General features: G+C 46.5%; 2 protein-coding genes across 12 annotated transcripts in view; one reads left to right on the plus strand and one right to left on the minus strand.

Annotated features, from left to right (window-relative positions):
• The window catches only part of CEP63 (centrosomal protein 63), a 39,674-nt gene that overhangs the window by 5,659 nt on the left and 13,154 nt on the right, over positions 1–20,861 (minus strand). For 4 of the 9 annotated variants that reach the window (XM_032697604.1, XM_032697603.1, XM_032697600.1 and 1 more), the window contains 13 exons: positions 19,954–20,269; positions 18,898–18,964; positions 16,463–18,753; positions 13,293–13,428; positions 11,593–11,773; positions 10,332–10,427; positions 8,040–8,165; positions 7,125–7,238; positions 4,220–4,453; positions 3,837–3,982; positions 2,979–3,107; positions 2,073–2,187; positions 11–208 (listed from right to left, as the gene is read on the minus strand). In XM_032697604.1, the coding sequence (XP_032553495.1) occupies positions 11–208; positions 2,073–2,187; positions 2,979–3,107; positions 3,837–3,982; positions 4,220–4,453; positions 7,125–7,238; positions 8,040–8,165; positions 10,332–10,427; positions 11,593–11,773; positions 13,293–13,336 (1,383 nt within the window). In that variant the 5' untranslated portion in view covers positions 13,337–13,428; positions 16,463–18,753; positions 18,898–18,964; positions 19,954–20,269. Of the gene's footprint in view, positions 1–10; positions 209–2,072; positions 2,188–2,978; positions 3,108–3,836; positions 3,983–4,219; positions 4,454–7,124; positions 7,239–8,039; positions 8,166–10,331; positions 10,428–11,592; positions 11,774–13,292; positions 13,429–15,269; positions 15,810–15,900; positions 15,938–16,462; positions 18,754–18,897; positions 18,965–19,953; positions 20,270–20,861 lie in introns of those variants that run through there. The other 5 variants (XM_032697605.1, XM_032697602.1, XM_032697606.1 and 2 more) reach the window with 5 other exon arrangements.
• ANAPC13 (anaphase promoting complex subunit 13) lies at positions 15,945–19,638 on the plus strand. 3 transcript variants are annotated; one of them, XM_032697609.1, is made up of 4 exons: positions 15,968–15,990; positions 16,607–16,688; positions 17,065–17,190; positions 19,192–19,638. In XM_032697609.1, exons 3-4 carry the CDS (start codon positions 17,092–17,094, stop codon positions 19,315–19,317), a joined length of 225 nt encoding a protein of 74 aa, XP_032553500.1. In that variant the 5' UTR covers positions 15,968–15,990; positions 16,607–16,688; positions 17,065–17,091; the 3' UTR covers positions 19,318–19,638. The 3 variants fall into 3 exon arrangements, with proteins under 3 accessions (XP_032553501.1, XP_032553500.1, XP_032553502.1); XM_032697610.1 differs by lacking the exon at positions 16,607–16,688 and having other exon boundaries at positions 15,945–15,990; XM_032697611.1 differs by lacking the exon at positions 15,968–15,990 and having other exon boundaries at positions 16,577–16,688.

A 20,861-nucleotide genomic window follows, 5' to 3' on the forward strand; every position in this document is an offset into this window, starting at 1 on the left:
TCTTTTTTACCCTGTGCTCCACTGCTTTCCTCTCTGCTCTTTCAACCTCCGCCCTCAGCCGCTGTTCCAGGTCTGACGTGGAGTCACTTGCCGATGCAATGGTGATGTCTCGCTGGTGCAGCTCCTGTATCAGCCTGGAGATCTCCCTTTTCATCCCTTCCAGCTCACTGCTGTGTGTTTGTTCAGCGTGAGAGAGCTGCTCTTTCAGCTGGAGGGAGACATGCACACACCACCCACGAGCTTTTAGAAGGTGCTTCAGCAAAGAAAGCGAAGTATCGCACACAACAATGTGAAATCTCAGTACTGGAAAACAAAAGGCTCTATGTAACAAGCCCTCTGTGCATGTCTGTCCTTCTTGATTGAAAGCCACCTCATCCCAGTCCTTTCCCACACCATAAACTGCCAGCTGGGACTGGACAGGAGTTACATGCTGTGAAGCACTTTGGAAGATCCATAATTCATCAAATTACGGTCTCTTTAACTCACCACTGGACCTTGGTGACCAACACCAGAGAGCCAAAGGTCCACCATCACTGTGGAAGCACAGTAACACGTGGATAATATAACCTTGCAATTTGCCACTCTGCCTTCCTGAGATATTTAAAGATACCATTTAAGGATGGCAACTTTAAATAGCTCGAGCCAGATTTTTCTTCCAGGAATTAATTTGTCCTAAGTCTTCTGAATCGATATTAGCTTGTAGCAACTAGAGCTACTCATGGCAAACTTCCACCAGCCAGCTATGCACAGGGTAAAAATATATCTCTTTGTTTTCATAACTACATGTGATGACCACTAGTCTCTGCATTATGAGACAATAATCATTCCCTATTTACTTTCCACATGACAGGCGTGATTTTATTTTTAGTCTGTTCAATCTCATCTCTTTTCCAGTTTGCTAAGTCCTATTCCATTCAGCTGTTCCTTGTATAAAAAACACTCCATCCTTTGGGTCATCTTTTTCCATACCTTATCTTGGTTTATGCAATCCTTTTTTGAGGTGGCAGACCTGCACTGCATACAGTATTCTGGTAGGCACACTGTATATTTATTCAGTGACACAAAAGAACAACGGCAGCATAATTTCTTCCCCAGGATTCCATTCCATTAGTCAAAAATATTAACCACCCAAACATTCAGGATTTTTCTGAGTATTACAAGCATTTTAGAAAATTGAACCAGATGATCTCTGCCTAGCCATGTAAATACTGTACACATGGTGATTTATCTCCATGTCACCTCAATGCCTCCCAAGTATATAAAATAGAAACAGCCATCATAAATCTCTCTCTCCTCCCCGGCAGCCTGTGGGAGATTCATTTACTGTGTGGCTGTTTAGATGTGTAACCAAGCACACATCTCTGGCAAGATCTGCACCTCTACACATTCAGAATAAAGGATGAAGGATTTCCACACAAGTGATGTTTTTCACTCAAGTCCAATGAGGTTTCCACTCTACCAGGCTGCAGTGAAAGCTCTCACACCATCTGATCCAGACCATTATTTAAAGTCAAGCCTTGTGGAGGGTTTGTTCCCCTTGGGTGCTCAAGCACTGGGGTGAGGCCCTCGTGCAGGTGAGCAGCTCCATTCTCCCAGCCCCTGACTTCATGTCCAGGTACCAAGCCTGAAACAAACTCCCTTATTCACATATGGACTAGAACACACTTGAAGCCCTGTATCTAGTGTGATAGGACATATCACAGCAAACTCATTCCCTCTCTGCTCTCCATCCTGTTGGGAGCCTGTATTAGGCTTAAACTCATGATTCCAGACCCTAATTTCTTTGCATATTTGTCCCTCCAGCACTAATTCAGGTATTTTCACAGTGTACAGAAGTACTATGGGATGTAGGGTAGGCCCAGGAGACGCTCACAAAGCCAAGTTCAGACACCTGCAAACACATCCTCTCAACTCCTCCTGTCAGGTGTGCTCCTTACCTTCAGCACATCCCTGCCTCCACAGCACCCCAGCCCTTGGTCCCCTTGGAACTGTGCTGCCTGTGCACATGGCACATGTGGGATCAGCTCACTCCTCCAGTGCCTTCCCAACCCCCAGGAACAAAGTCACGTTACCTTTTTAATCTCCGCCTTTGACTCAGTCTGGTGGTCTACCATGGACTGCAGCTCTTTGATATTCTCACCCAGCTCCTCCCTCAGCTGCACACACCTGGCATTTGAAGACACCAGGCTGGGTGAAAATGTACAAGGACAGATTAGAATACCCCAAGAAGGGGGAAAAGGTCAGAGAAACTCTGATCTTCCAAGCAGTCTCTTATGTCTGTCGCAACAGAAACAGGACTCAACCCAAAGTTCCTCACCAATCCTTTGGGTTTGCTTTCCAAAATCATTTCAAAAGAGATCAGGAAGCTGACCTAACAGAGGATAGCTATTTCTTGTTTATTCCTTTACCATACTAATATTACAAACTTCCCATGCAAACATGAATCTGAAAACCACAAACTCAAGAGAGGAATAATAGAATCACAGGATGGTTTGGGTTGGGAGGGACCTCAAAGTTTATCTTGTTCCACCCCTCTGCCAAGGGCAGGGACATCTTCCATGAGACCTGGTTGTTGCTCCAACCCCCACCCAGCCTGGTGTTGAACACCTCCAGGAATGGGCAGTCCACAATCTCTCTGGGCAGACCTGTTTCTAACTCTTATCTCATGAAAAGTCTCAGTTTGGTTCTTACCAGCTGCCTAACAAAGGCTCCTTAACCTATTAGTGGGAAGGTGCTCAGCCTAAGCAAGCTGGAACACTGAGAACACCCACAGTGTGCAGTGAAAAGCAGCCAACCAATTAGCAAAACAGCCTCACTTTTACACTGCAAAATGAATAGCACTTGATTTCTTCAGCCCTTTGATATTTAAAACAAGCCTACAAAAATCAGTGGGACTGGTTAACTCGATGAATACAATTAGGTGCTGCATTATTATCCAAGATTAATTGCACTTCCAGGGGGAGCAAGCAGTGGGCTACCTGTTCTCAAGACGAGTCACCTCTGACTGCAAGTGCTGTTCCTTCTTCTGGGCAGCATCCAGCTGCAGCAGCACATGCTCCAGCTCCGGAGAGGACAACTGCTTCCCTTGCAAGCGTTCCTCCAGGGCCCTAAGGAGAAACCTCAGCTTCAGTCTCAGCACAGAAACATCACGTCTGAGTTTGCTGATACAGGGAACACAACCACTGTTTTCTTGGAATTCTCTGAAAAATACAGAGCCCAGCAGCAGGTGAGGAAGCAAACACACAGCTGGGTGACAGCCCCTGCCTGAGTTCAGGCTGACTGAAAAAGACTACATTTTAGTTTGATGTTGGCCTCCCTGACAGACACAGTCTGGTTGGTAGGTGAGCAACACCCAAGCCTCCTGACAAAGCCACCAGAACCCGACAGCTTCTGCATGTTGCCAGTGCAGAAGGGGAAGGCCAAGATGATTTTGTCACAGATGTAGTTACCTCACCAAGGCCCCAGTCTGACATCATTAAATCAGAGAGAACTTTCAGTTATGTTAATAAGCATGTTATCAACCTCGAACAGCCTCCAGCACTTGACTGAAAATGCCTGAGGGAAACAACTTCAAAAGCCCTGTGCTGCCTCCAGAAACCCAGCTGAGGGGAAATCGGGTTCCTTCCACACTCTTCACTGATCATCAGCTGATTTCAAGAGCAATGTAATTTGGCAAACACTGCAAGGCAGCACTTGTGAGAAACTACAGCACACCACTCTAGACACAACCAACACAGATCCAGCTGTGTGAAAATGCTGCTACTGTCCTCAGTGGGAGAACCTGGGATGTAGATCTGGATTCAAGAGCCTAAGTACCAGTGAGGTCCAGATGCTACCTGATGAGGAATTCCTTTGTGTGAAGAGTTTCAGTCATCCCGGCCAGCTCTTTCTGTAACTGCTCCTGCTGCAGCTTGGAGCTGTCAATGAAATCCTCTTGAGACTGCAAGGTGGCTTTCAGTTCCCTTTTCTCATCCTGCAGCACCTGCACAGGAGGGAGAAGGAATGACTGTTGCAAGATGGACCAAATCTGTTTGCTGTAATTTTTTAGGACCTTTGGAAATACTGCAGAGCAGCACAGGGGTACAAAATCAGTTTTGAGGCCAATCAGGAACTTTACAAAAGCTCTAGAAAGAGACAAAAGCTCTGGGATTAAAAGCCTTCCCACTACTTCTCACCAGCACTGCTTTAGACCCAGTTTCGTAACAGCTCCTCCACTGACCTCTACCATTTTCTTGGACTGCCTTAATTCCTCTTGCACTCTCTGCTGATCTGCCAGAATCTGGCGGTTGTTCTGGCTCAGGTCATCCACTCTCATGTTCAGCCTCTCCACCTCCAGCTCGTTGGCACTGATGGTGTCATTGGCCCTCTCCAGCTTGCTGGTTAAGTGCTGGATTTCCGAGCGGCTGGCCAGCTCCACCGAGTCCAGGATCTGCTTCCGATTGGCAAGCTGGGTCTGCCAACAGCAGTCGGTGTGCATTAAAGGTAAATCACAGAGAACACAGTCTAGCAAACCACATTCAACACAACTACTGATTTCTTGGTGTACTGAGCCACGTTCTAAAGTACGCAACGTGACCTTCCAGGGAAGCAGGGAAAGCACTGCCCCAGGGTTACACCATGGGTAACACTTCTGAAGGCAAACAGAATAAAAATAAGAAAATGGAAAAAGAAGGGGCCCTCTGATTCCAAAAGGGGTTCAAAGAGAATCTGAGAAATGAGGATCTCAAAGCACTCCAGCTGCCTGAGTATGAACTAAGAACAAAGCCACCTGCTGTTTTTGGCTCATGAACCCAAGGCTAGACCAGGACAAACGGCTGCAGGTGAGAGGGCGTCATGGTTTGAGATACCCCAAAATCCAATTCTCTAGTCCAAGCCCCCCTCCCACATCTCAACCTAGTGTAAGATGTGTTTTTTCCCAGACAAAACACACCAGACTCAAAGCGGGGGGAAAGGGAATATATTACAATGACTGTACAAATAAATACTACAATACATTATATACAACCTTAGCTATCTCTACCATAAGTATTTACAATGGATCAAATCTCTTCTCCCCTCCAAATAAAAGTCCAGGAGGGAAGAAGGACAGATCCCTTCCACAAGGGTTTGTAAGTACCATGCACAAACCAGAGGCTACCCAACTGTTAATCTCTGTTAATTCCACACCAGGACAGAAAGCAGCTCTGGGAGCACAATGGAAAACCCACAACCACCAAACAGCCCCAAAACCAAACTGGGTAACAGCCAATTTGCTCTGCTCTCTGCACTAAATATGTGGTTCCAGCAGCCTGGGAGAATGCTCACTTTGAATGTTTCATTATTTTAATGTAGACAAAAAAGTTACAAGGAACCTGTGACTAGCAGACAATACATGCCCTATTATTTATAGGTACAATACCTTATTTCATAGCATTTCTTTCCACACAGCTAGCTGGTGAAATTTAACAAGCCAGTTCTCACATAAGCTTCTACGAACATTCATTTCATATATTCCCTTTTCATATAGAACCTTTGAATTTTTAAAGGCTGAAACAAAATATTTGAGTAGTCTTATACTCCCAATTTCTAAGAGTAGCAATTCCTGCCAGCTTGAGAATCACCACGTACCTTGGTTTATTGCCTGGCACATAATGCCTCATAACTTAGAATACTATAGGAACTGTGCATTTTTAAGACTATGGTATAATTTTGATTACAGCCTTTCATTATTATTTGAATAGTCATGACAGAAAAGGTAATCAGGAGGGGTAAGAGTAAAGCACAGGCTTTCTTCACCCGAGAAACCAGAGTACCAGACTGCCTGAATATTTATTTCTGCATTAAGAAAACATTTAAGCTGTCTCTCATTTTCATCCACAGAACATGCAGGCCAGCACAGAATTCCAGGTTTCACCTGCTGACTTTAAAGGCTGCAGGTGTTCCAGAAGGTGCTCAGAACTGCAGAAGAATGCCAGGCTTCCTTAAGCTGCTCTGCAAGGGATGAGGGGAAGCCAGATTAAAGGAGAGAGGGGAAGTACTCCATGGTCATGGATCTCAGCATGACTTTGTGCCAGCAAGACAACCAAGCACACAAAACATACAGAAACATCAAAGGCAAAAATGTAGCCCTTCCATGCTGGGCTTTTCAAGGCAGTTGAGGATCCAGGCAGTCTGTTCACAGAACCTAAGTCACCTACTCCACTTCGGGAAAACCTCCCCAAATTCCTGGTTTTCTGCTGCACCACAGGAAGAGCAACTCTGAGCCCCGGCGTCCCAGCCTGTGCTCCAAGGACACATCTGTGCTCAGACAATTGAGCCATCAACGACACACAGACAGCACAGCAGAGAGACCTTCTGCTCAAGGACTCTCTCTGCATTTGCAGATCTACTGGTGTCAGCCTCTCACAAAGGCCCTGTCAGAGCCAGCTTCAGTCCTGTCATCACAGACTCCCTCCTCGCAGGAGCTTCCACTCAAGAGCAACTCAGGAGCCCATTAAGTGCAAAGTCCCCAGCAAGAGCTTCTTATCAGTGTCTGCTGTGATTGTGTCAGTGTGACTTCACAGCTGTGCTCTAGGTCAATTCATCTTGCTCTGCTGCAGCACCACTACCTCCCTGAGCCATCAGCTTTGCAGGAACAGCAGCCTTGCCTTAGGAGACTGCTAGAAAAAAAAAGGAGGGGGGGGCTGAAAAATGCTGTTAGTTCAGTACTTTGTTAAAGCCTCTGTTGTAGGGCAAGAATATTTTCCAGCAGCACCCTCTGAGCTGGACCCACAAGGTACATATTTAGCTGCTGGCAGGTACACAGCTTTCAACTAGATAACATGAGGTAACAGCTATTTTAAAGTGTCATATGCTGTGGTCTCTGCCTCCCAGGGAAAGATGCATCCTACTGTCTTCTCTGTTAACCAGAGGGGTGTCAGGGAGAGCTGCACAAGGTTTATCTAATCTCTGCTGACAGACTCCAGATCTTTTTTCCATACAGCACTTGTACAAGTAAACCTTATTCCACTGGGACATTAAAAGTCACTTCAATGGCAACCTGAACTGGATGGAAGCCTGGGAGATTTCATCAGCCTCTCCCTCCTCTCCCTCCCTCCCACCCGCTGGCACAAACAAAACAGAAACTTTGGGCACGTTAATTGTACCTGCACGAGCTCGGAGTGCTCTGCCAGAGCCTTGCGCTGAGCCTCCAGCGATGCCACCTGCTGCTGGTACCGCAGGCGCTGCTTCTCCCACTCGAGCGATTTCTGTCGGAACTCCTGCAAGGACAGCAGGGGCAGCACATCCCCTTCCAGCTCACATCCACATTTGCCTTCTCTCCCACCGTCTCCTCACACACCTTTCCCCACAGCAGGGAAACCATTAGCCAGTCACCTGATGCACCGGCTCAGCAGCACAGAACCCTCACACACTGTGCTCGCTGCATTCCCTCCCCTCCCGAGGTAAAACGTCAGTGTCAATTATTGCTGTTTACAAATGTTAAGTGCCAACACATTCATGGCTGGTTTCATGGGTTCGCTGTCAGGGGTTTAACAATTCAGACTGGCTTCAGCTTCCAGAACATGCTGCTATTGAAATCACTAAGATGACAAGAATGAAGTACAGAACTTGAATGCTAGTCTCTGCCCCAGAAACTGGGCACTGTGTCAGGCAGGTGTGTGTGTTACCACATCTTTGGGGTACAGGAGGAGAAAACTGAGTGGGGTTGAGCTCAGCAGAGCAGAAAGATTAAAAGACAAGACAGGGTTGAGAAGAAGTTTGACATGTAGCTCCCTCCTCCTCAAAAAAAGTGAGAATACAACCTCCCCACACTGGAACTCATTCCATTCACATAATTTATTATTCTTTCAGCACCTTCTTCCTTTATCCTGTGTACTCAGAGGCTCCAGTGCAGGAAATTGCCTTTATTACAGAAGCAGTTGAAAAGAGCTACACCTGGAGAGTTGATGAAGAGTACTCCTTAAACAGGATTCACAGTCCTCTTCCTAGTTGACAACTCAGTCACCAGTAAGTCAGTTAATACATACAAACTGGTCAGCACTTGCTTTTTCATCACATACCTCCAGCTTCCTGGTCAGTCTGCTCAATTCAAACTCATCTCCTTCTTGTCCCTTGTTAGCATCTCCTCTGCCTCCTCTTGCTTTTTTCTTCTGCAGCTTCTCATAGCTCCTCCTCAGCCGGGACAACTGAGAGGAGACAGTGAGAGAGACAGCTTTGCTCAAGGCCCCAAGGCAGAAATTACAGAGCCCTTTGAGAGAAGGCACACAGAATGGTTCACACAAACAATCCCCTCATCAAGGCCACACAGCTCACAAGTGAAGGCTTCCATTGGGATAATGAGCCTATTATACCAACAGCATTGCAAAACAGGCCGAGCTGTGTGAGAGGAGCAAGATGTCACTGAAGTCGTGACATCGGCAGCTTTAATTAAACCTCTGTCTTACCACGACTAAAACATGACTAAAATGATAAGATGGAGGTTAACATGTAGCTGTCAATGCAGCAAGAGCACATCCCTCTCTCTACAGGTGGCTCCCAGCCACAGGAAGAGCCGGCAGGACCTGTGGCTGATCTCCTCCCACAGAGGAGCACACCCACCACACCACACACAGCGACAGATTCCTGGGTGGATAAAATACACTTGTGCGGCACAGGTGGGAACTGGAACTCTCCCACTTACTGGGAGAAGGAAGATTTGAGAATTGCCATTACCCATAATAACAACACCACTTCATCTGTCATTTTCTGCTTAGATACACCATGTATTTCACAATGAGAGGAGAATGCCAACAGAAAATATCACTCCTACGCCCGCTGCTAGGATGCTGGAGTCATATCAGGAGCAGGAATGAGGAAAAAACTCCTGACATTTAAATGACCCTCTGTGCAAATAATCACTTGCAACTGGAAGAGAGTTTTCCATCTGATGATCTCCCCTCTACTCAACTATTAAATAAAAAGTTTCCAAATAGCCACAGGAATCTGAGAAGGCATCATTCCCATTTTACTGGTGGAGAAAGCTACGCCCATGGATGAACAGAAGGACCATGAGAAGAATAAATATTTGATTCAAGACATAACAAATTCAGTACTTTGGTGTGTTCAACGGGAACAGACAGATGTACAGGCTTAGAGTTAATACCAACATCTTTTGCCAAACACATCAGGAGATAAGAGGTTTATTCTTTCTACAGTCTCAGTGAGTTAGACACTGTACCTGTAATTGCCCTGGAAATGGTGGTAAACAGAGACAGAAATAATTTCCCCAAACAGTACTAAGAACAGAAGACTGAGGAATATTGGAGCTCAACGTCATCAGCATTAATACTGTGTGGGTAAAACACCCACACACTGCAATTTAGGCCACAACACACTCTGTATTTCAGCCTTAGCAATTTAGGCAGAGCTGCCAATGTACCTCAGCTTTGCTTTGCAGCCTATGCACAATTCCAGTGGGAGCAGCCAGTGAATGAAGACTCTTAGTCATATGGAACAGTGAGGTGTTTTAAATGAGGACAGATGCCTTCTGTTGTCAGAGCAGAGACTACCAAATTAATTTCACTTATGGCTTAGAGCGAGCAGGAACCAGGCCCAACCCTCCAGAGACAACAGGTCAGTGCTCTCCGAGCTGCTCAGGCCAGTTAACTCCCTGCCACTGGCAAGCAAGTGGAGACAGGCAAAGAATTCAGCCCTAAAGCTGGAATGCTGTTACACCACCCGCAGCACCGCTACCACCTTGCGGTGAGCGGGAGATGAAAGCTCCGAAATTACTGTCAAACAGTATTTTCTGAGTATACTTAATTTTTATTATGTGTATTGAGACTAATGTGCCTTGAGAGGACAAAATCCTTACCAACATCATCAGAGTCAATGGAGAGAAAAAGATGAGACTACATAGCACTGCTATTTCTTGATCTCACACAAGCCAGGCAGTTACACCTCCACCCTTCCTGAATTTCAGAAATGCTGAAGGAGCAAACTGCTGCTGCCTTGTACCCATGGCAACTCCAGAACTAGCACTGTGGTGACTGGGATGGGCAGACACAGGTCATTTTTGCAGTAAACTTCTGCAGATCTCCAGCACATGAAAACATCTACTCCACATTTCTACTCCAGCAGTTCCCTGTTCGTCACCAAGTTCCTCTGAAGCACAAACAACTGGCCAAGTGAACCATAAAAACGCTGCTTTGTCTACGTTCAGTGCTCTTTTTTTGCAAGCACGTAAACGCTAAGAGAATGGGGAGGTTTAAAACCACAGCATTTAAACAAAAGCCAGGATGCAAAGTATTTCACCCTGTTGCATTGTACATCAGGTGGGAACTAAAAACCAAACCTCTCTTTTTGCAACTCACCTCCTCCTGGAACGTCTTCAGCTGTTGTTCATACTCTCTAGCCATGTCCTGCTTGGATTTTTCCACCTCTTCGACCTGGCGCCGCAACAGGTCAACCTGAACCAAGAGTTAAAAAGCAAATAAATACAGCAGTAGAAGTAGACTTTAGGTTAGTAAGTACTAGGATGTTTCAATGGGGTCCCTCACTATGAATCAGATTAAATCTATGCCTAAATCTTTGGTAGGCTGGGGCCAGAACTGCTTCAGCTCTGGCCTCTTTATTTGAGCCAGTTTCTGGCTTTCATTTTTGGGGATGAAGCTGACAGGTTTGGCTTGTGCCAAAAAGGCTACTTCTATCAGTATCTTCATCAAATTCTTCACAAATATGCATCACAATTTCAAGCTACCTACCAAGAGAAAAGTTGGCCCTGTCATTATCCTACTATGTTCAGGTAAAAAAAGAAATTCCAAATGATGAGGGAGAAAGAAATAATTGGGGTTTTGAAATGCAGAGAAGACTTCCCTTACACTGATTCAACTGCTCCTGTGACTCAGGTTTGTCCTTTTTTTTCCCAGGGTACCCACTTTTCTAACTGCAGGTCCAAAGGACAAAGTGAAATTAAAAGAAATCCCCACAGAAAACTCACATGACTAAACCAAAAGCATGAATATACTCCAGTAGTGACTTTAACCAAACTTTACAGTTCAGTTTTGAAATCCATGTTCACTTTTTCGGGGTAAGAAATATTTCAAGTGTCTTGAGAAAACACAATTGATAATAACAATGATAACATATATGATAAAAATCACCATTCCTGCAAATGAAAATCCTGTGGCTCAACTGCAGTTTATGGCCCACATCTTGTGCAAAAATTTCACTTACTGATACTTCTCCACCAATACAGAAATTTTTTGCACTTCCCCCAGGCCTTTAATTAAAGACCACAAAACCTGAGCTGCATAAAACAGCCCTTGGAGAATCTCCCAACAATATCTTTGTGTAGTTTACGGTAGGAAATTGGGGTTTTTTTCTACCAATGACTGCAGGTTGCTGGGCTGTCCATTGCTGCTACAGCATCTCTGGGTTCTCTCTAGAAACTGAGCATTCAATCTGTGAATTCCACCAACCCTTGAGGAGCTGATCATTTGACTTTGACGGAATTACGAACTGGACATCTTGTTCCAACAGGCCCCTCTGTAAATTCTACTCCTAATTTCCTGATTCTAACAGGTAAAACACACTGGTTGTCTCCAAACAGAAAACAGCATGAAATGGAGGTACCTCCTTCTGTTTTTCCTGCAGAGCAGCCCTGGCAGAGGAAAGCTCCTGCTCCCGAGCACTCAGGCAAACTTCCAGAGCCTGTGTCTGCCCTTCCCACTCGGATTTCTTGTGAGCCACCATGATGTCGATCTGCTTCATCAGCTCCTGCAGCTCGGCCTCACAGGAGGTCAGGAACCCGCCGCTGGAAGGGAAGGAGCCTGGAGGTAAAAGCAGCATCACCCAACACAGGACTCGGGTCCCAAACCAGCAAAGGCAGAGAACACACTGACTTGCACCAATGTCCCAACCGTGCACACGCGGGGCTTTGAACTCTTTGAAATCAGCTTGCAGAGAAATAGAATCACGGAATCATTAGGGTTGGAAAACACCTCCAAGACCATCAAGTGCAACCTTTGACCCAGTACCACCCATGCCCACTAAGCCACATCACTTAGGCATTCATCCCTTTGCCCCAGGACTATGTATTACCTAAGTAAACCAAAGCATGTTTAATTCATTTTTTGTATTTGCCTTAATTGCTCTCCAGGCAGAGGCATTTTAGACCGAGCTTCAGTCACCAGAGGAATCTTACAGCCGAGCTTTCAGCTCCTGAAAACAGAAGTTTATCACAAATGCAGACAAACCTTGAAGCAGAGGGGGCTGGATGACAACATGATAATGAAGAATCCAACCCTCGCAATCCATCAGGGAGCACATGTGCCCTAGCAACGCCCAGACTTCTAATTTGGTGCAGTAATTATTGAAGCCAATTCCAGTAACTCCTCTAAAACTTCCCAAGCTGCTAAGCCAGGGACAATATGCCAGACACAGCCCTAGAGGGTGGTGAACTCCATAATGATCTTTACCCCTTTAATTTGCCTGTCAAACAGGGAGAACTGAAAAGAAATGGAAATCAATAGGTTAAGGGATAGAAATTTCTCTGCTCTCCCTGTGCGTGTGCACACTGCAAAACTTGGCAGTTTTTCTATAGGGAAAGAAATACTTCTTAAAGGAGCCAAAATCAGTCACATTTGAAGCTCACCCTGTCCTGTGAGTTAACAAAAAATTAGCAGCTATTATGCAGAGCAGGAACATTTCCTTCACAGCATCTGCTAACATGTAGCTAAGTCTAAACTTGATTTTTGCAACCAGTTCTCTGAAGAAGATACAGTATCAAATAAATCTGAGTCACATTCTCAAGGATGACTGGGAAAACAGCATCAGTGACTTTTGCTTCACGCTTGTTTAACACAGAAAACGTTTTGTTCCATTACTGTCACTACAGTCTCTCTTGGGGAGCGAAAAGTCCACATCCTTTCACCTCAGACAGAGCATTAAGGATTCCTCAGAGCTGAATGGGACTCTGCAGTTTCAACATGAGCAGGAAATAATCAGATGTTTTCAATAAAAACAGATAACAAAGTCACATCTCATTAACCTTGCACGGCTGCTACAAAATAAATATTTATTCACAAGAAAAGTTTAAAACAACCAGAAAAAAAAAAAAAAAACAAGGTGGAAGGTTTTCAGGAAGATGTAAAACTAAATTGCTAACATAATACCTGTCCAGGGCTTATTGCAAAGCCAGCTCAGGCAGTGACTTTGCTTCTGCACCAGGTGAAGGCCACTGCACACTGATACCTGAGGATTTATTCTGAACAGGAGGGAAGGTTAATACTTAAATCCTTTTGAATGACTGCTGTGTACAGTTGCATACACACCTCCCCTGCTCATTTCTCTGCATTCCTTCCAGCAAAGCCTCCATCACCAAATCCTGGTTGCTTCAGCAGCTAGGGAAGTACAGGAAAGCAGTGGTCACCCATGGCAATGCACGAACAAGGCTGCTTCTCCACCCAACTGCAGAAAAAGCAGAAGCCCATAAAGCAAAGAAGTTAAAAAAATTACAATGAGCATGCAGCTACAGGTGAGGAAAACAATGGTCACCTTCACGAACTTGTAAGCCAAATATCTGCCAAACAAAGGGACTCCTTAAAAATTCCTCTTAAGTTATGTCTTAAATTATGAAAATAAGTTGGACAGCTTGACGGCAGCAGTACGTCGTTTTAGTTAAAAATCACACCTTTTAAGTCACAAAAACATGTACGTGTGCATGCACATAGAAATTTCACATACTGGTGAAGCAAGAAGGGTTCACATTAAAGGCAAAAATGGGGAATAAAAAGTTACCATGGAACCACAGTCAGAAAGCCAGAATTTATTTCAGTGGCTCCTCCATGAAACTGCAGCTCTCTAGCACAGAAGTGGTTAAACTCATCCTGAGGACACAAACTTTGTTTTCACCCTGTGGAGGTATTAACACCATTTTCTCTTTCCCAAACCTGTACACTGTCTCAAGTATTGAAGATGGATCCTTCCAACATCTTCCTCAAAGATTAATATGGCATCATTTAGCAATCAACAAAAGGGGAGCAAGGGAGACTTTAGAAATGTAGGCTCAGCTCTGTTTTCATTTCCCTAAGAAGCTTCTATCCTCTTCTAGAGCACTTCAAACACCATCCAGGGATTAAAGCCTGCCCTTGGGAGTTCTGCTGTGTTTTAAATCACACTCATACAGAAAACAGACAGAAAAAAAATCCTATCCCTATTCTGATAATGTTTTGTCTCTCTTTGGTCCTGTCTGTGCTTAACAAAACTCCATCAGTATGCACAACACCTTCCTGGTACTGCTGAGGGCAGGGTGCTGAGGAGAGCAGATGAGCACATCCCCTGAGCTGCTGACAGCATTCCAAGAGTTCTCCAGGTGGCAACAGCAGACATCAAACAGTAGCAGCTCTTCTCTACCATTCTAATCACACCTACACAGAATCAATTTTCAGTGGGCAGAGACATGAGGAGAGAGACAGCACAGAATTCTGGAACAGTTTGGGTTGGAAGGCACCTTAAAAATCATCTTATTCCATTCCCTGCCATGGGCAGGGATATCTTCCACTAGACCAGGTTGCTCCAAACCCCATTCAACCTGGCCTTGAACAATTCCAGGGATGGAGCAACCACAGCTTCTCTGGGTAACCTGTGCTAGGGCCTCAGTACCCTCAAAGGGAAGAATTCCTTCCTAATATCCAATCTAGCCCTGTCCTACCACGACATGCCCTTGCTTCTGTCATTCCTTACACAGGGCCCCCACAGTACACCTGAATCTGCCAGCTTTGCACACCTGCCACCTCACCCAGGTTTTTGGGGAAAGCCTTAAAATCAGACACCTCTACCCTGGTTTATGCTTCATCAGGTTCATTGTTTAGTATTAAATTTTGGCCTCTCGAGCTTGCAAGTCGCACAGTGCCAGCACAGAGGCCCAGAGACATTGCCTTTAGTCACAGCAAATCACAGGCACCTGAAGTAAAGACCCCCACAGCTACCACAAGAGAGGACAATCTCCCTCATTAACTACAGCTGAAGCAAGGACAGCTGGCTGGTCACTTCTGAAAAAGTGAAGAAAATGGAAATATTTGGGAAAAAAACCAAACCAACAAACAAAAAAACCCCCAAAAAACCATTTAAAAATAAACAAGGCTTATCATCCCAACTCGACAGAGAACTGTTGTAGAGTCAAGTGGAGAGAACCAGACAATACACAGGAGGACTTTAAAGAATAGTGCCCATAAGAAAAGACCGGGAATACTTTGTATTTAAAAACATAGAAAGATGCAATTTCGAAGTGTTGCTGGAAATATGCTTACAATGAACAGAAAAGCAGCAATAATCTCCCAAAAGCACTGCCATAGACGTGCCAGTGGCCGGAATGCCACCTGCGGCAGGAGCCCGGTGCACACCACCCGTTGCCGGGGGAAGAATCACAGAATCAGGTTGGAAAAGACCTCCAGGATCGTCGAGTCCAAGCTATGACCGAACATCACTTTGTCCCCCAGCCCAGAGCACCGAGTGCCACGTCCAGTCCTTCCTCGGACACGTCCAGGGGTGGGGATTCCTCCACCTCCCCGGGCAGACCCTTCCAGCGCTGGACAGCCCTTCCCATGAAGAATTTCTTCCCAGTGCCCGACCTGAACCTCCCCTGGCGCAGCTAAAGCCTGTGAGGTGACTGCAGGAGTGACCGCGGCCAGCGTGCCCGGGCAGTGCCGCCGGCCCCGGCAGAGCATTCCCTATTCCCGCTGCGCTCCCGCTCCTCCCCCGCAGGAGCCTCCCCGCTCTCCGCCCATTCACGGTGTTTACCCCGCACCCGCCGCGGCAAGTTCCGCTACCCGGGGCCCTTCCAGCGCCGCTCCCCTCGCCTCCCTCCCCACAAACACCCCGCACCCGCCGGCCTTCTCTCCCTCCTTCCCTCCCTCCTTCCCTTCTCCCGCCTTTCCCCACCTAACGGCGGGCCCGGCCCGGCCCGGCCCGGCAGCACTGCGCCTGCGCGGGAGCCGCGCCTGCGCACGGCAGGGCCCAGACACGGGCAGGGTACGGCGGGCAGGGGACACTGCGGGGACAGGGGGGGACATCGCAGGGAATACCGGGGGGACACACGGGGGGGATGTGGGAGGGCACGGGGGGGACGCCGGGAGGGGACACTGAGGGGGTTACCGGGGGGATCACGGGGTTAGGGTCTGGGGGGTTGGGCACCACGGGGGACACTGCGGGGGCGCGGGCGGAATATTCGGGGGGGTACCGAGGGGACCGCGGGGGGACACTGGGAGAACATTGTGGGGTCATTCGGGGCGGTACTGAAGGTACGACGGAGGGGACACCGGAGAGGGACACAGTGGGGACACGGGGCTGTGTCGTCCGGGAGCAGCGCGGATCGCACGGCCCCGGGGCTGGGACCGCTCAGCCCGGTGCCCATCGCCGCCCCCTTGCAGCGGGGTGTATTTAAATAAATACCTGCAGTCACCTACCCTGCTCTGGTGTAAAATAAATACCTGTAGTCACCTACTCCGGCACGATCGAGCCGCAGGGTCACACCGGGGCGAGTCCCTGACGTGACACCTCAGGGAGGGCAGAGTACAGTGAGACACCCCGGAGGGATTCTTGTAGCCGGGGGTGAAAGACGGGTCTTGTTTTTCTTCTGTTTCACCAGTTTCCTGGACTTCAGGTTCGGGCAGGATTCTGGGTGCCGTGAAATCCTTTGTTGTGACTCTCCCAGACTCGTGAAGCCCTGGGTGAGGCACAGCACTGCTCAGGGCAGCAAAGGGCTCTTGGCAGAGTTACGGGGGTGCTCAAACTCACTCCAAGTAGGCTTCTAAAAGCCAGTCAGTAGATATAAACACACATAAATATCATTAATAAAAACCTGCTGGTTTTATATATCCGTCTCTAATGCATATCAATCTGCAAATCACTTTAATAATGTTCTTTTCAGGTGAAGTAGTTCTCCTGTGGTTATAAACCCTTTTTGAGTGGATTAGGAAAATCAAGTTTAATCTTAACAATTTAATCTTAACAGGAATTAGATCCAAACTAGAGCAAGCCCAGAGTCCGAACTGCAGCTCCTTGGCTGGGGATGTTGTTGGGAACAGCATCTGCTTTGTGTCACAGGTTTAGCTGCACTCACCTGCTGTGAGGATGGACAGCGAGGTGCAGAGGGATGGCAGGATCCTGGATTTGATCGATGACGCGTGGAGGGAAGATAAATTGCCGTACGAGGACGTGGCTATCCCTCTGGTAGGTGAATTGCTACTTATCAATCTGAGTTAAGGCTGCTGTGTTTATCTCAGCCCCTTCCAAGAAACAGCACAGGGTATTGCTTGTGGTGCAGCTGATTTGTACAAAGGGCTCCCGGGATGGATCTGACTCTTTCCTTGCCCTGTATGCCAGTCACTCCTGTGTGCATGAGGAATTGGATGTTTCTGTCTCCCTTCCCCTGACCAGTTATTGAATCTTCTCAGAACTGGAGTGCCCTCCCCTTCACACTCTTTTGGGTTTGGCATCAGGGAGAAATTCTGGTTTGGAGAACAGAGATGATGATCAGTCTCACGCTGACAGCTGCAGTCTTGGTTACACTTTATTTCCACTTCCTGAAATTCCATTAAAAGAAGCTGAAAAATTTTCATACCTGTTTCCAGTCAGTCTTTTCCAGATCCAGCACTGCTGTTGGCAGTTCAAGGACAGCAGTGAATGCATTGGCACCTGCAGTGCCACGTCCAAGGCATGGTAGCTGTCCTTTCATCCAGGGCACGGCTGCAGGGTGGGAGAGGGGCAGCGGGGGAAAAGCTACTGCTGATCCCACAAAGCCCAGAGTTGAAGCTTCAGATCTCCCACCCTGAAACCTTTCCTTAGCTACTTTGAAACTTCCAGGGAAGCAGGAGGTAGCTGAGGATTTTCCCTTTCCTTGTTCTCTCCAGTGCACAAGCTTTACCCTGGCTAGCACTGACAAGGCAGTTGTGGGGATCATGGGGTGTTGGTCTCCTTCAGCATAGAGACATTTCCAAATTGTGACGTGGCTCAAGCTTTAGCCTTTCCACCACTGGCTTTTCAGAGAGGACAAGGAGCAGCTGCATAACCCCAAAATCCATATATACAGCACACACGATTTTCTGCCAAGAGCTAGGTTTGAGGGAGGGATCTTGCAGAACTGTAATTGTCAGATAAAAGAGCCCAAACCCCCTATTGCTTGGGATAACATTTATAAGGCAGGCTGAGTATTATAAACTGGTTCCTTACTGACATTTGCCTTTACCTTGAGTCCAGACATTACTGTTTCTTCCCTTACAGCCACCTCTTGGGCTACTTACAGTCACATACAGATGGCAGCCCCAGAGCAGGAAGCCTCACCAACTAACAACAGAAAGAAAGGCCTGGCTGTGGATATAAAGATTCCCAGAGATGAGATTGCCTCTGATCACATGGGAAAAGTAGCACAAATTCACAGGAGACTTACTCAGGAGCACTGTACAGGAGCAAACAGAATGGCTGTGAAGTGCTCTTTGAGCCTGTCCTGAGCATTTGCTCCAGTGCTCACTTGAGAGATTCCTGGGAACTCAAATGGGCTCGAATCATACACTGTTTTCAAAACTGAAACGTTTTAGTTAGCTCATGCTGGGATTTCCAGAGATCTGGAACTCAGAATTCCTGCCCAAATGGTATCTGGCAGAATAGCACTCACTCACTGTGACTGCAGCAGTGCAGCAACACAGAGAACAAATAATAGAAGGGAGTTCTGACTTCTACTGTTGGTCCAGCACAGCCACACCTGAATCCAGCACGTAGAGAGGAAGGATTTCTCACCTGCCATGGGAATGAAACATGTTACAGAAACAGTTGTCTTAATAACAGCTATAATAACTGCAGTATTTGTATTCTTGCCAACAGCAGAAGCAGCGCATTGCAAACAAGCAGTGGAATAATTGCATTGCACTGTTATTTACTTACTTTGCATTTGCTATATATTCTCCTTCGCTGTGTGTGCAGTCTGAGTGTATAGCAAGGCCCCAGGGTCCTGGAAAACCAATTTACCTTTCAGATTAAGCACCATATTCATGTGAAAAGAATATTGTTCATAACGGGGCCCAGTAATATTTTTAAGTGGATCGGTATGTATGATATTTATTGTTCAGATGCACCCTCTGGTCTCGTTTCCATTTATCCATACAAAGCCTTAACAACCTGCTGCTTTCAGGAAGTATATTTGGTGTGGAATGCATTGTACCTCTATTTTGTTCTCAGAATGAGCTCCCTGAACCAGAGCAAGACAACGGTGGCACCACCGAGTCTGTGAAAGAGCAAGAAATGAAGTGGACAGATTTGGCTCTCCAGTATCTCCATGAAAACGTTCCACCCACGGGAAACTAGTGAATCAGTGAGAATTCATGCAGCAGATGCATGAATGCCACATGAAAATATTTTTCAGCTGACCACTGTTGTCAGAAGCTGCTCTAAGGAAGAAACAGCATTCCTGAAACATTTGGATTCCAGCAGTGATTCTGCTCACAGCGACCAGTTTAAAATGCTTCTGTAATGAGTGTGAAATAGCAGAGGCTCTCTGACACCCAGAGCTAAGAGCAGAATGTTTCACTTGTTTATTTCATTTTTTCTGTTAAATTTTTCTGAAGTTGGTGCCAATTCTGATCTTCAGTGTTTTCTACACATGATTAAAAAGTAGTTTTTACTGTCTCGAGTTGTTAGTGATTTCAAAGCTCACAATGGGATCATTTGTCTAGAGTTCAGTGCAGAAACCCAAATAGCTGTGAGCTGTTACCATCTTCCACTAGTGTGTGGCTGAGGAAGGATGTGTGGGGCAGGTGTGAAAGGTTGGTCAACAGATCCAAGAGCTGGAAGTAACCTGTAAACACAGGTGGTTACTTGAACTCCTCATCTCAGGATCTGATGGTGGAGGTGGAGAGCATTTCCTGTGCTGACCTCCTGGGAATGTTTGCCAACACACACACCATGAACAGACAGTCTAATTTATGCTAAAATGGTGGTTACTCAAAATCATGGTCTTTAGAGGGATGATTGAGAGTTCCAAGGAAGAGCCTGCCAGTCCCAGCCTATTGAAATGAGAGGCACTTAGATGAGCTACCTCAGAAGGGAAATGGAAATCCAGGGAAAGAAACAAGTAGAGCTTAGCTTCAGGCAATAAGTTGTTACCTCTTTTTGTGCTGAGAAGAAAGGCAAGGCCCTCTTGATTTATCCCATTTTATCTCTGATTCACAGATGTCCTTTGCAACAGGTAAAAGCCTTCTGTTCATCTTCGTGTTTCACTGTTGGACTGATTCTGTCTCACCATTGGCAGAACTTCTTGCTAAGGAGAAAATATTTTGACAGAGTTTAGGATTACTGGTGGGGGTGAGAAAGGAACTGGAAGGAAAACAATGTTTAAATTATATTCTTTTGCCAGTGCAGCAGAAAAAGCACTGTCCTGGACTTCCAGACTCCACAGAAGTTTTTGAGTGTCTTTTCTCAGTGTTTATCCTCTCCAAAATAACAAACCCCAGCTTTTGCCTGGGTGATCCATGCCTGCACCAGACAAGCAGCACACACTTGTCTGAACAGGAAGGAGCTGCAGACAGGCAGCAGGAAGAGTTAAGGATTAACCCAAGAATTAGCAAAGTCAAAAAGCTTAGTTTGCACAGCATGGACCAAAGAACCAGCTATGCAGCTGGGAGCTGTAATAGCTCAGCTCCTTGTTGGATCATCACCGGGAGGAAAAAGCAGAGCCTGTGCTTAATGAGGGAGTTCTGATCCTCCCCAGGTTCCCTTTCCCTCACCTACAGTTAGAAGAATTTGCTAAGAAAACGTCAGGCAAAGCTACCACCCAGTTTCTATCCAGCAGCCATCCCTGCTCTCTCACCCCTTTTCAAGCTCCCAACCACCCTTTTCTTCCCAGTTTTGCC

This window comes from Chiroxiphia lanceolata, chromosome 10 (genome assembly GCF_009829145.1).
Source record: "Chiroxiphia lanceolata isolate bChiLan1 chromosome 10, bChiLan1.pri, whole genome shotgun sequence".
In the NCBI taxonomy this organism is placed as follows: domain Eukaryota; kingdom Metazoa; phylum Chordata; class Aves; order Passeriformes; family Pipridae; genus Chiroxiphia; species Chiroxiphia lanceolata.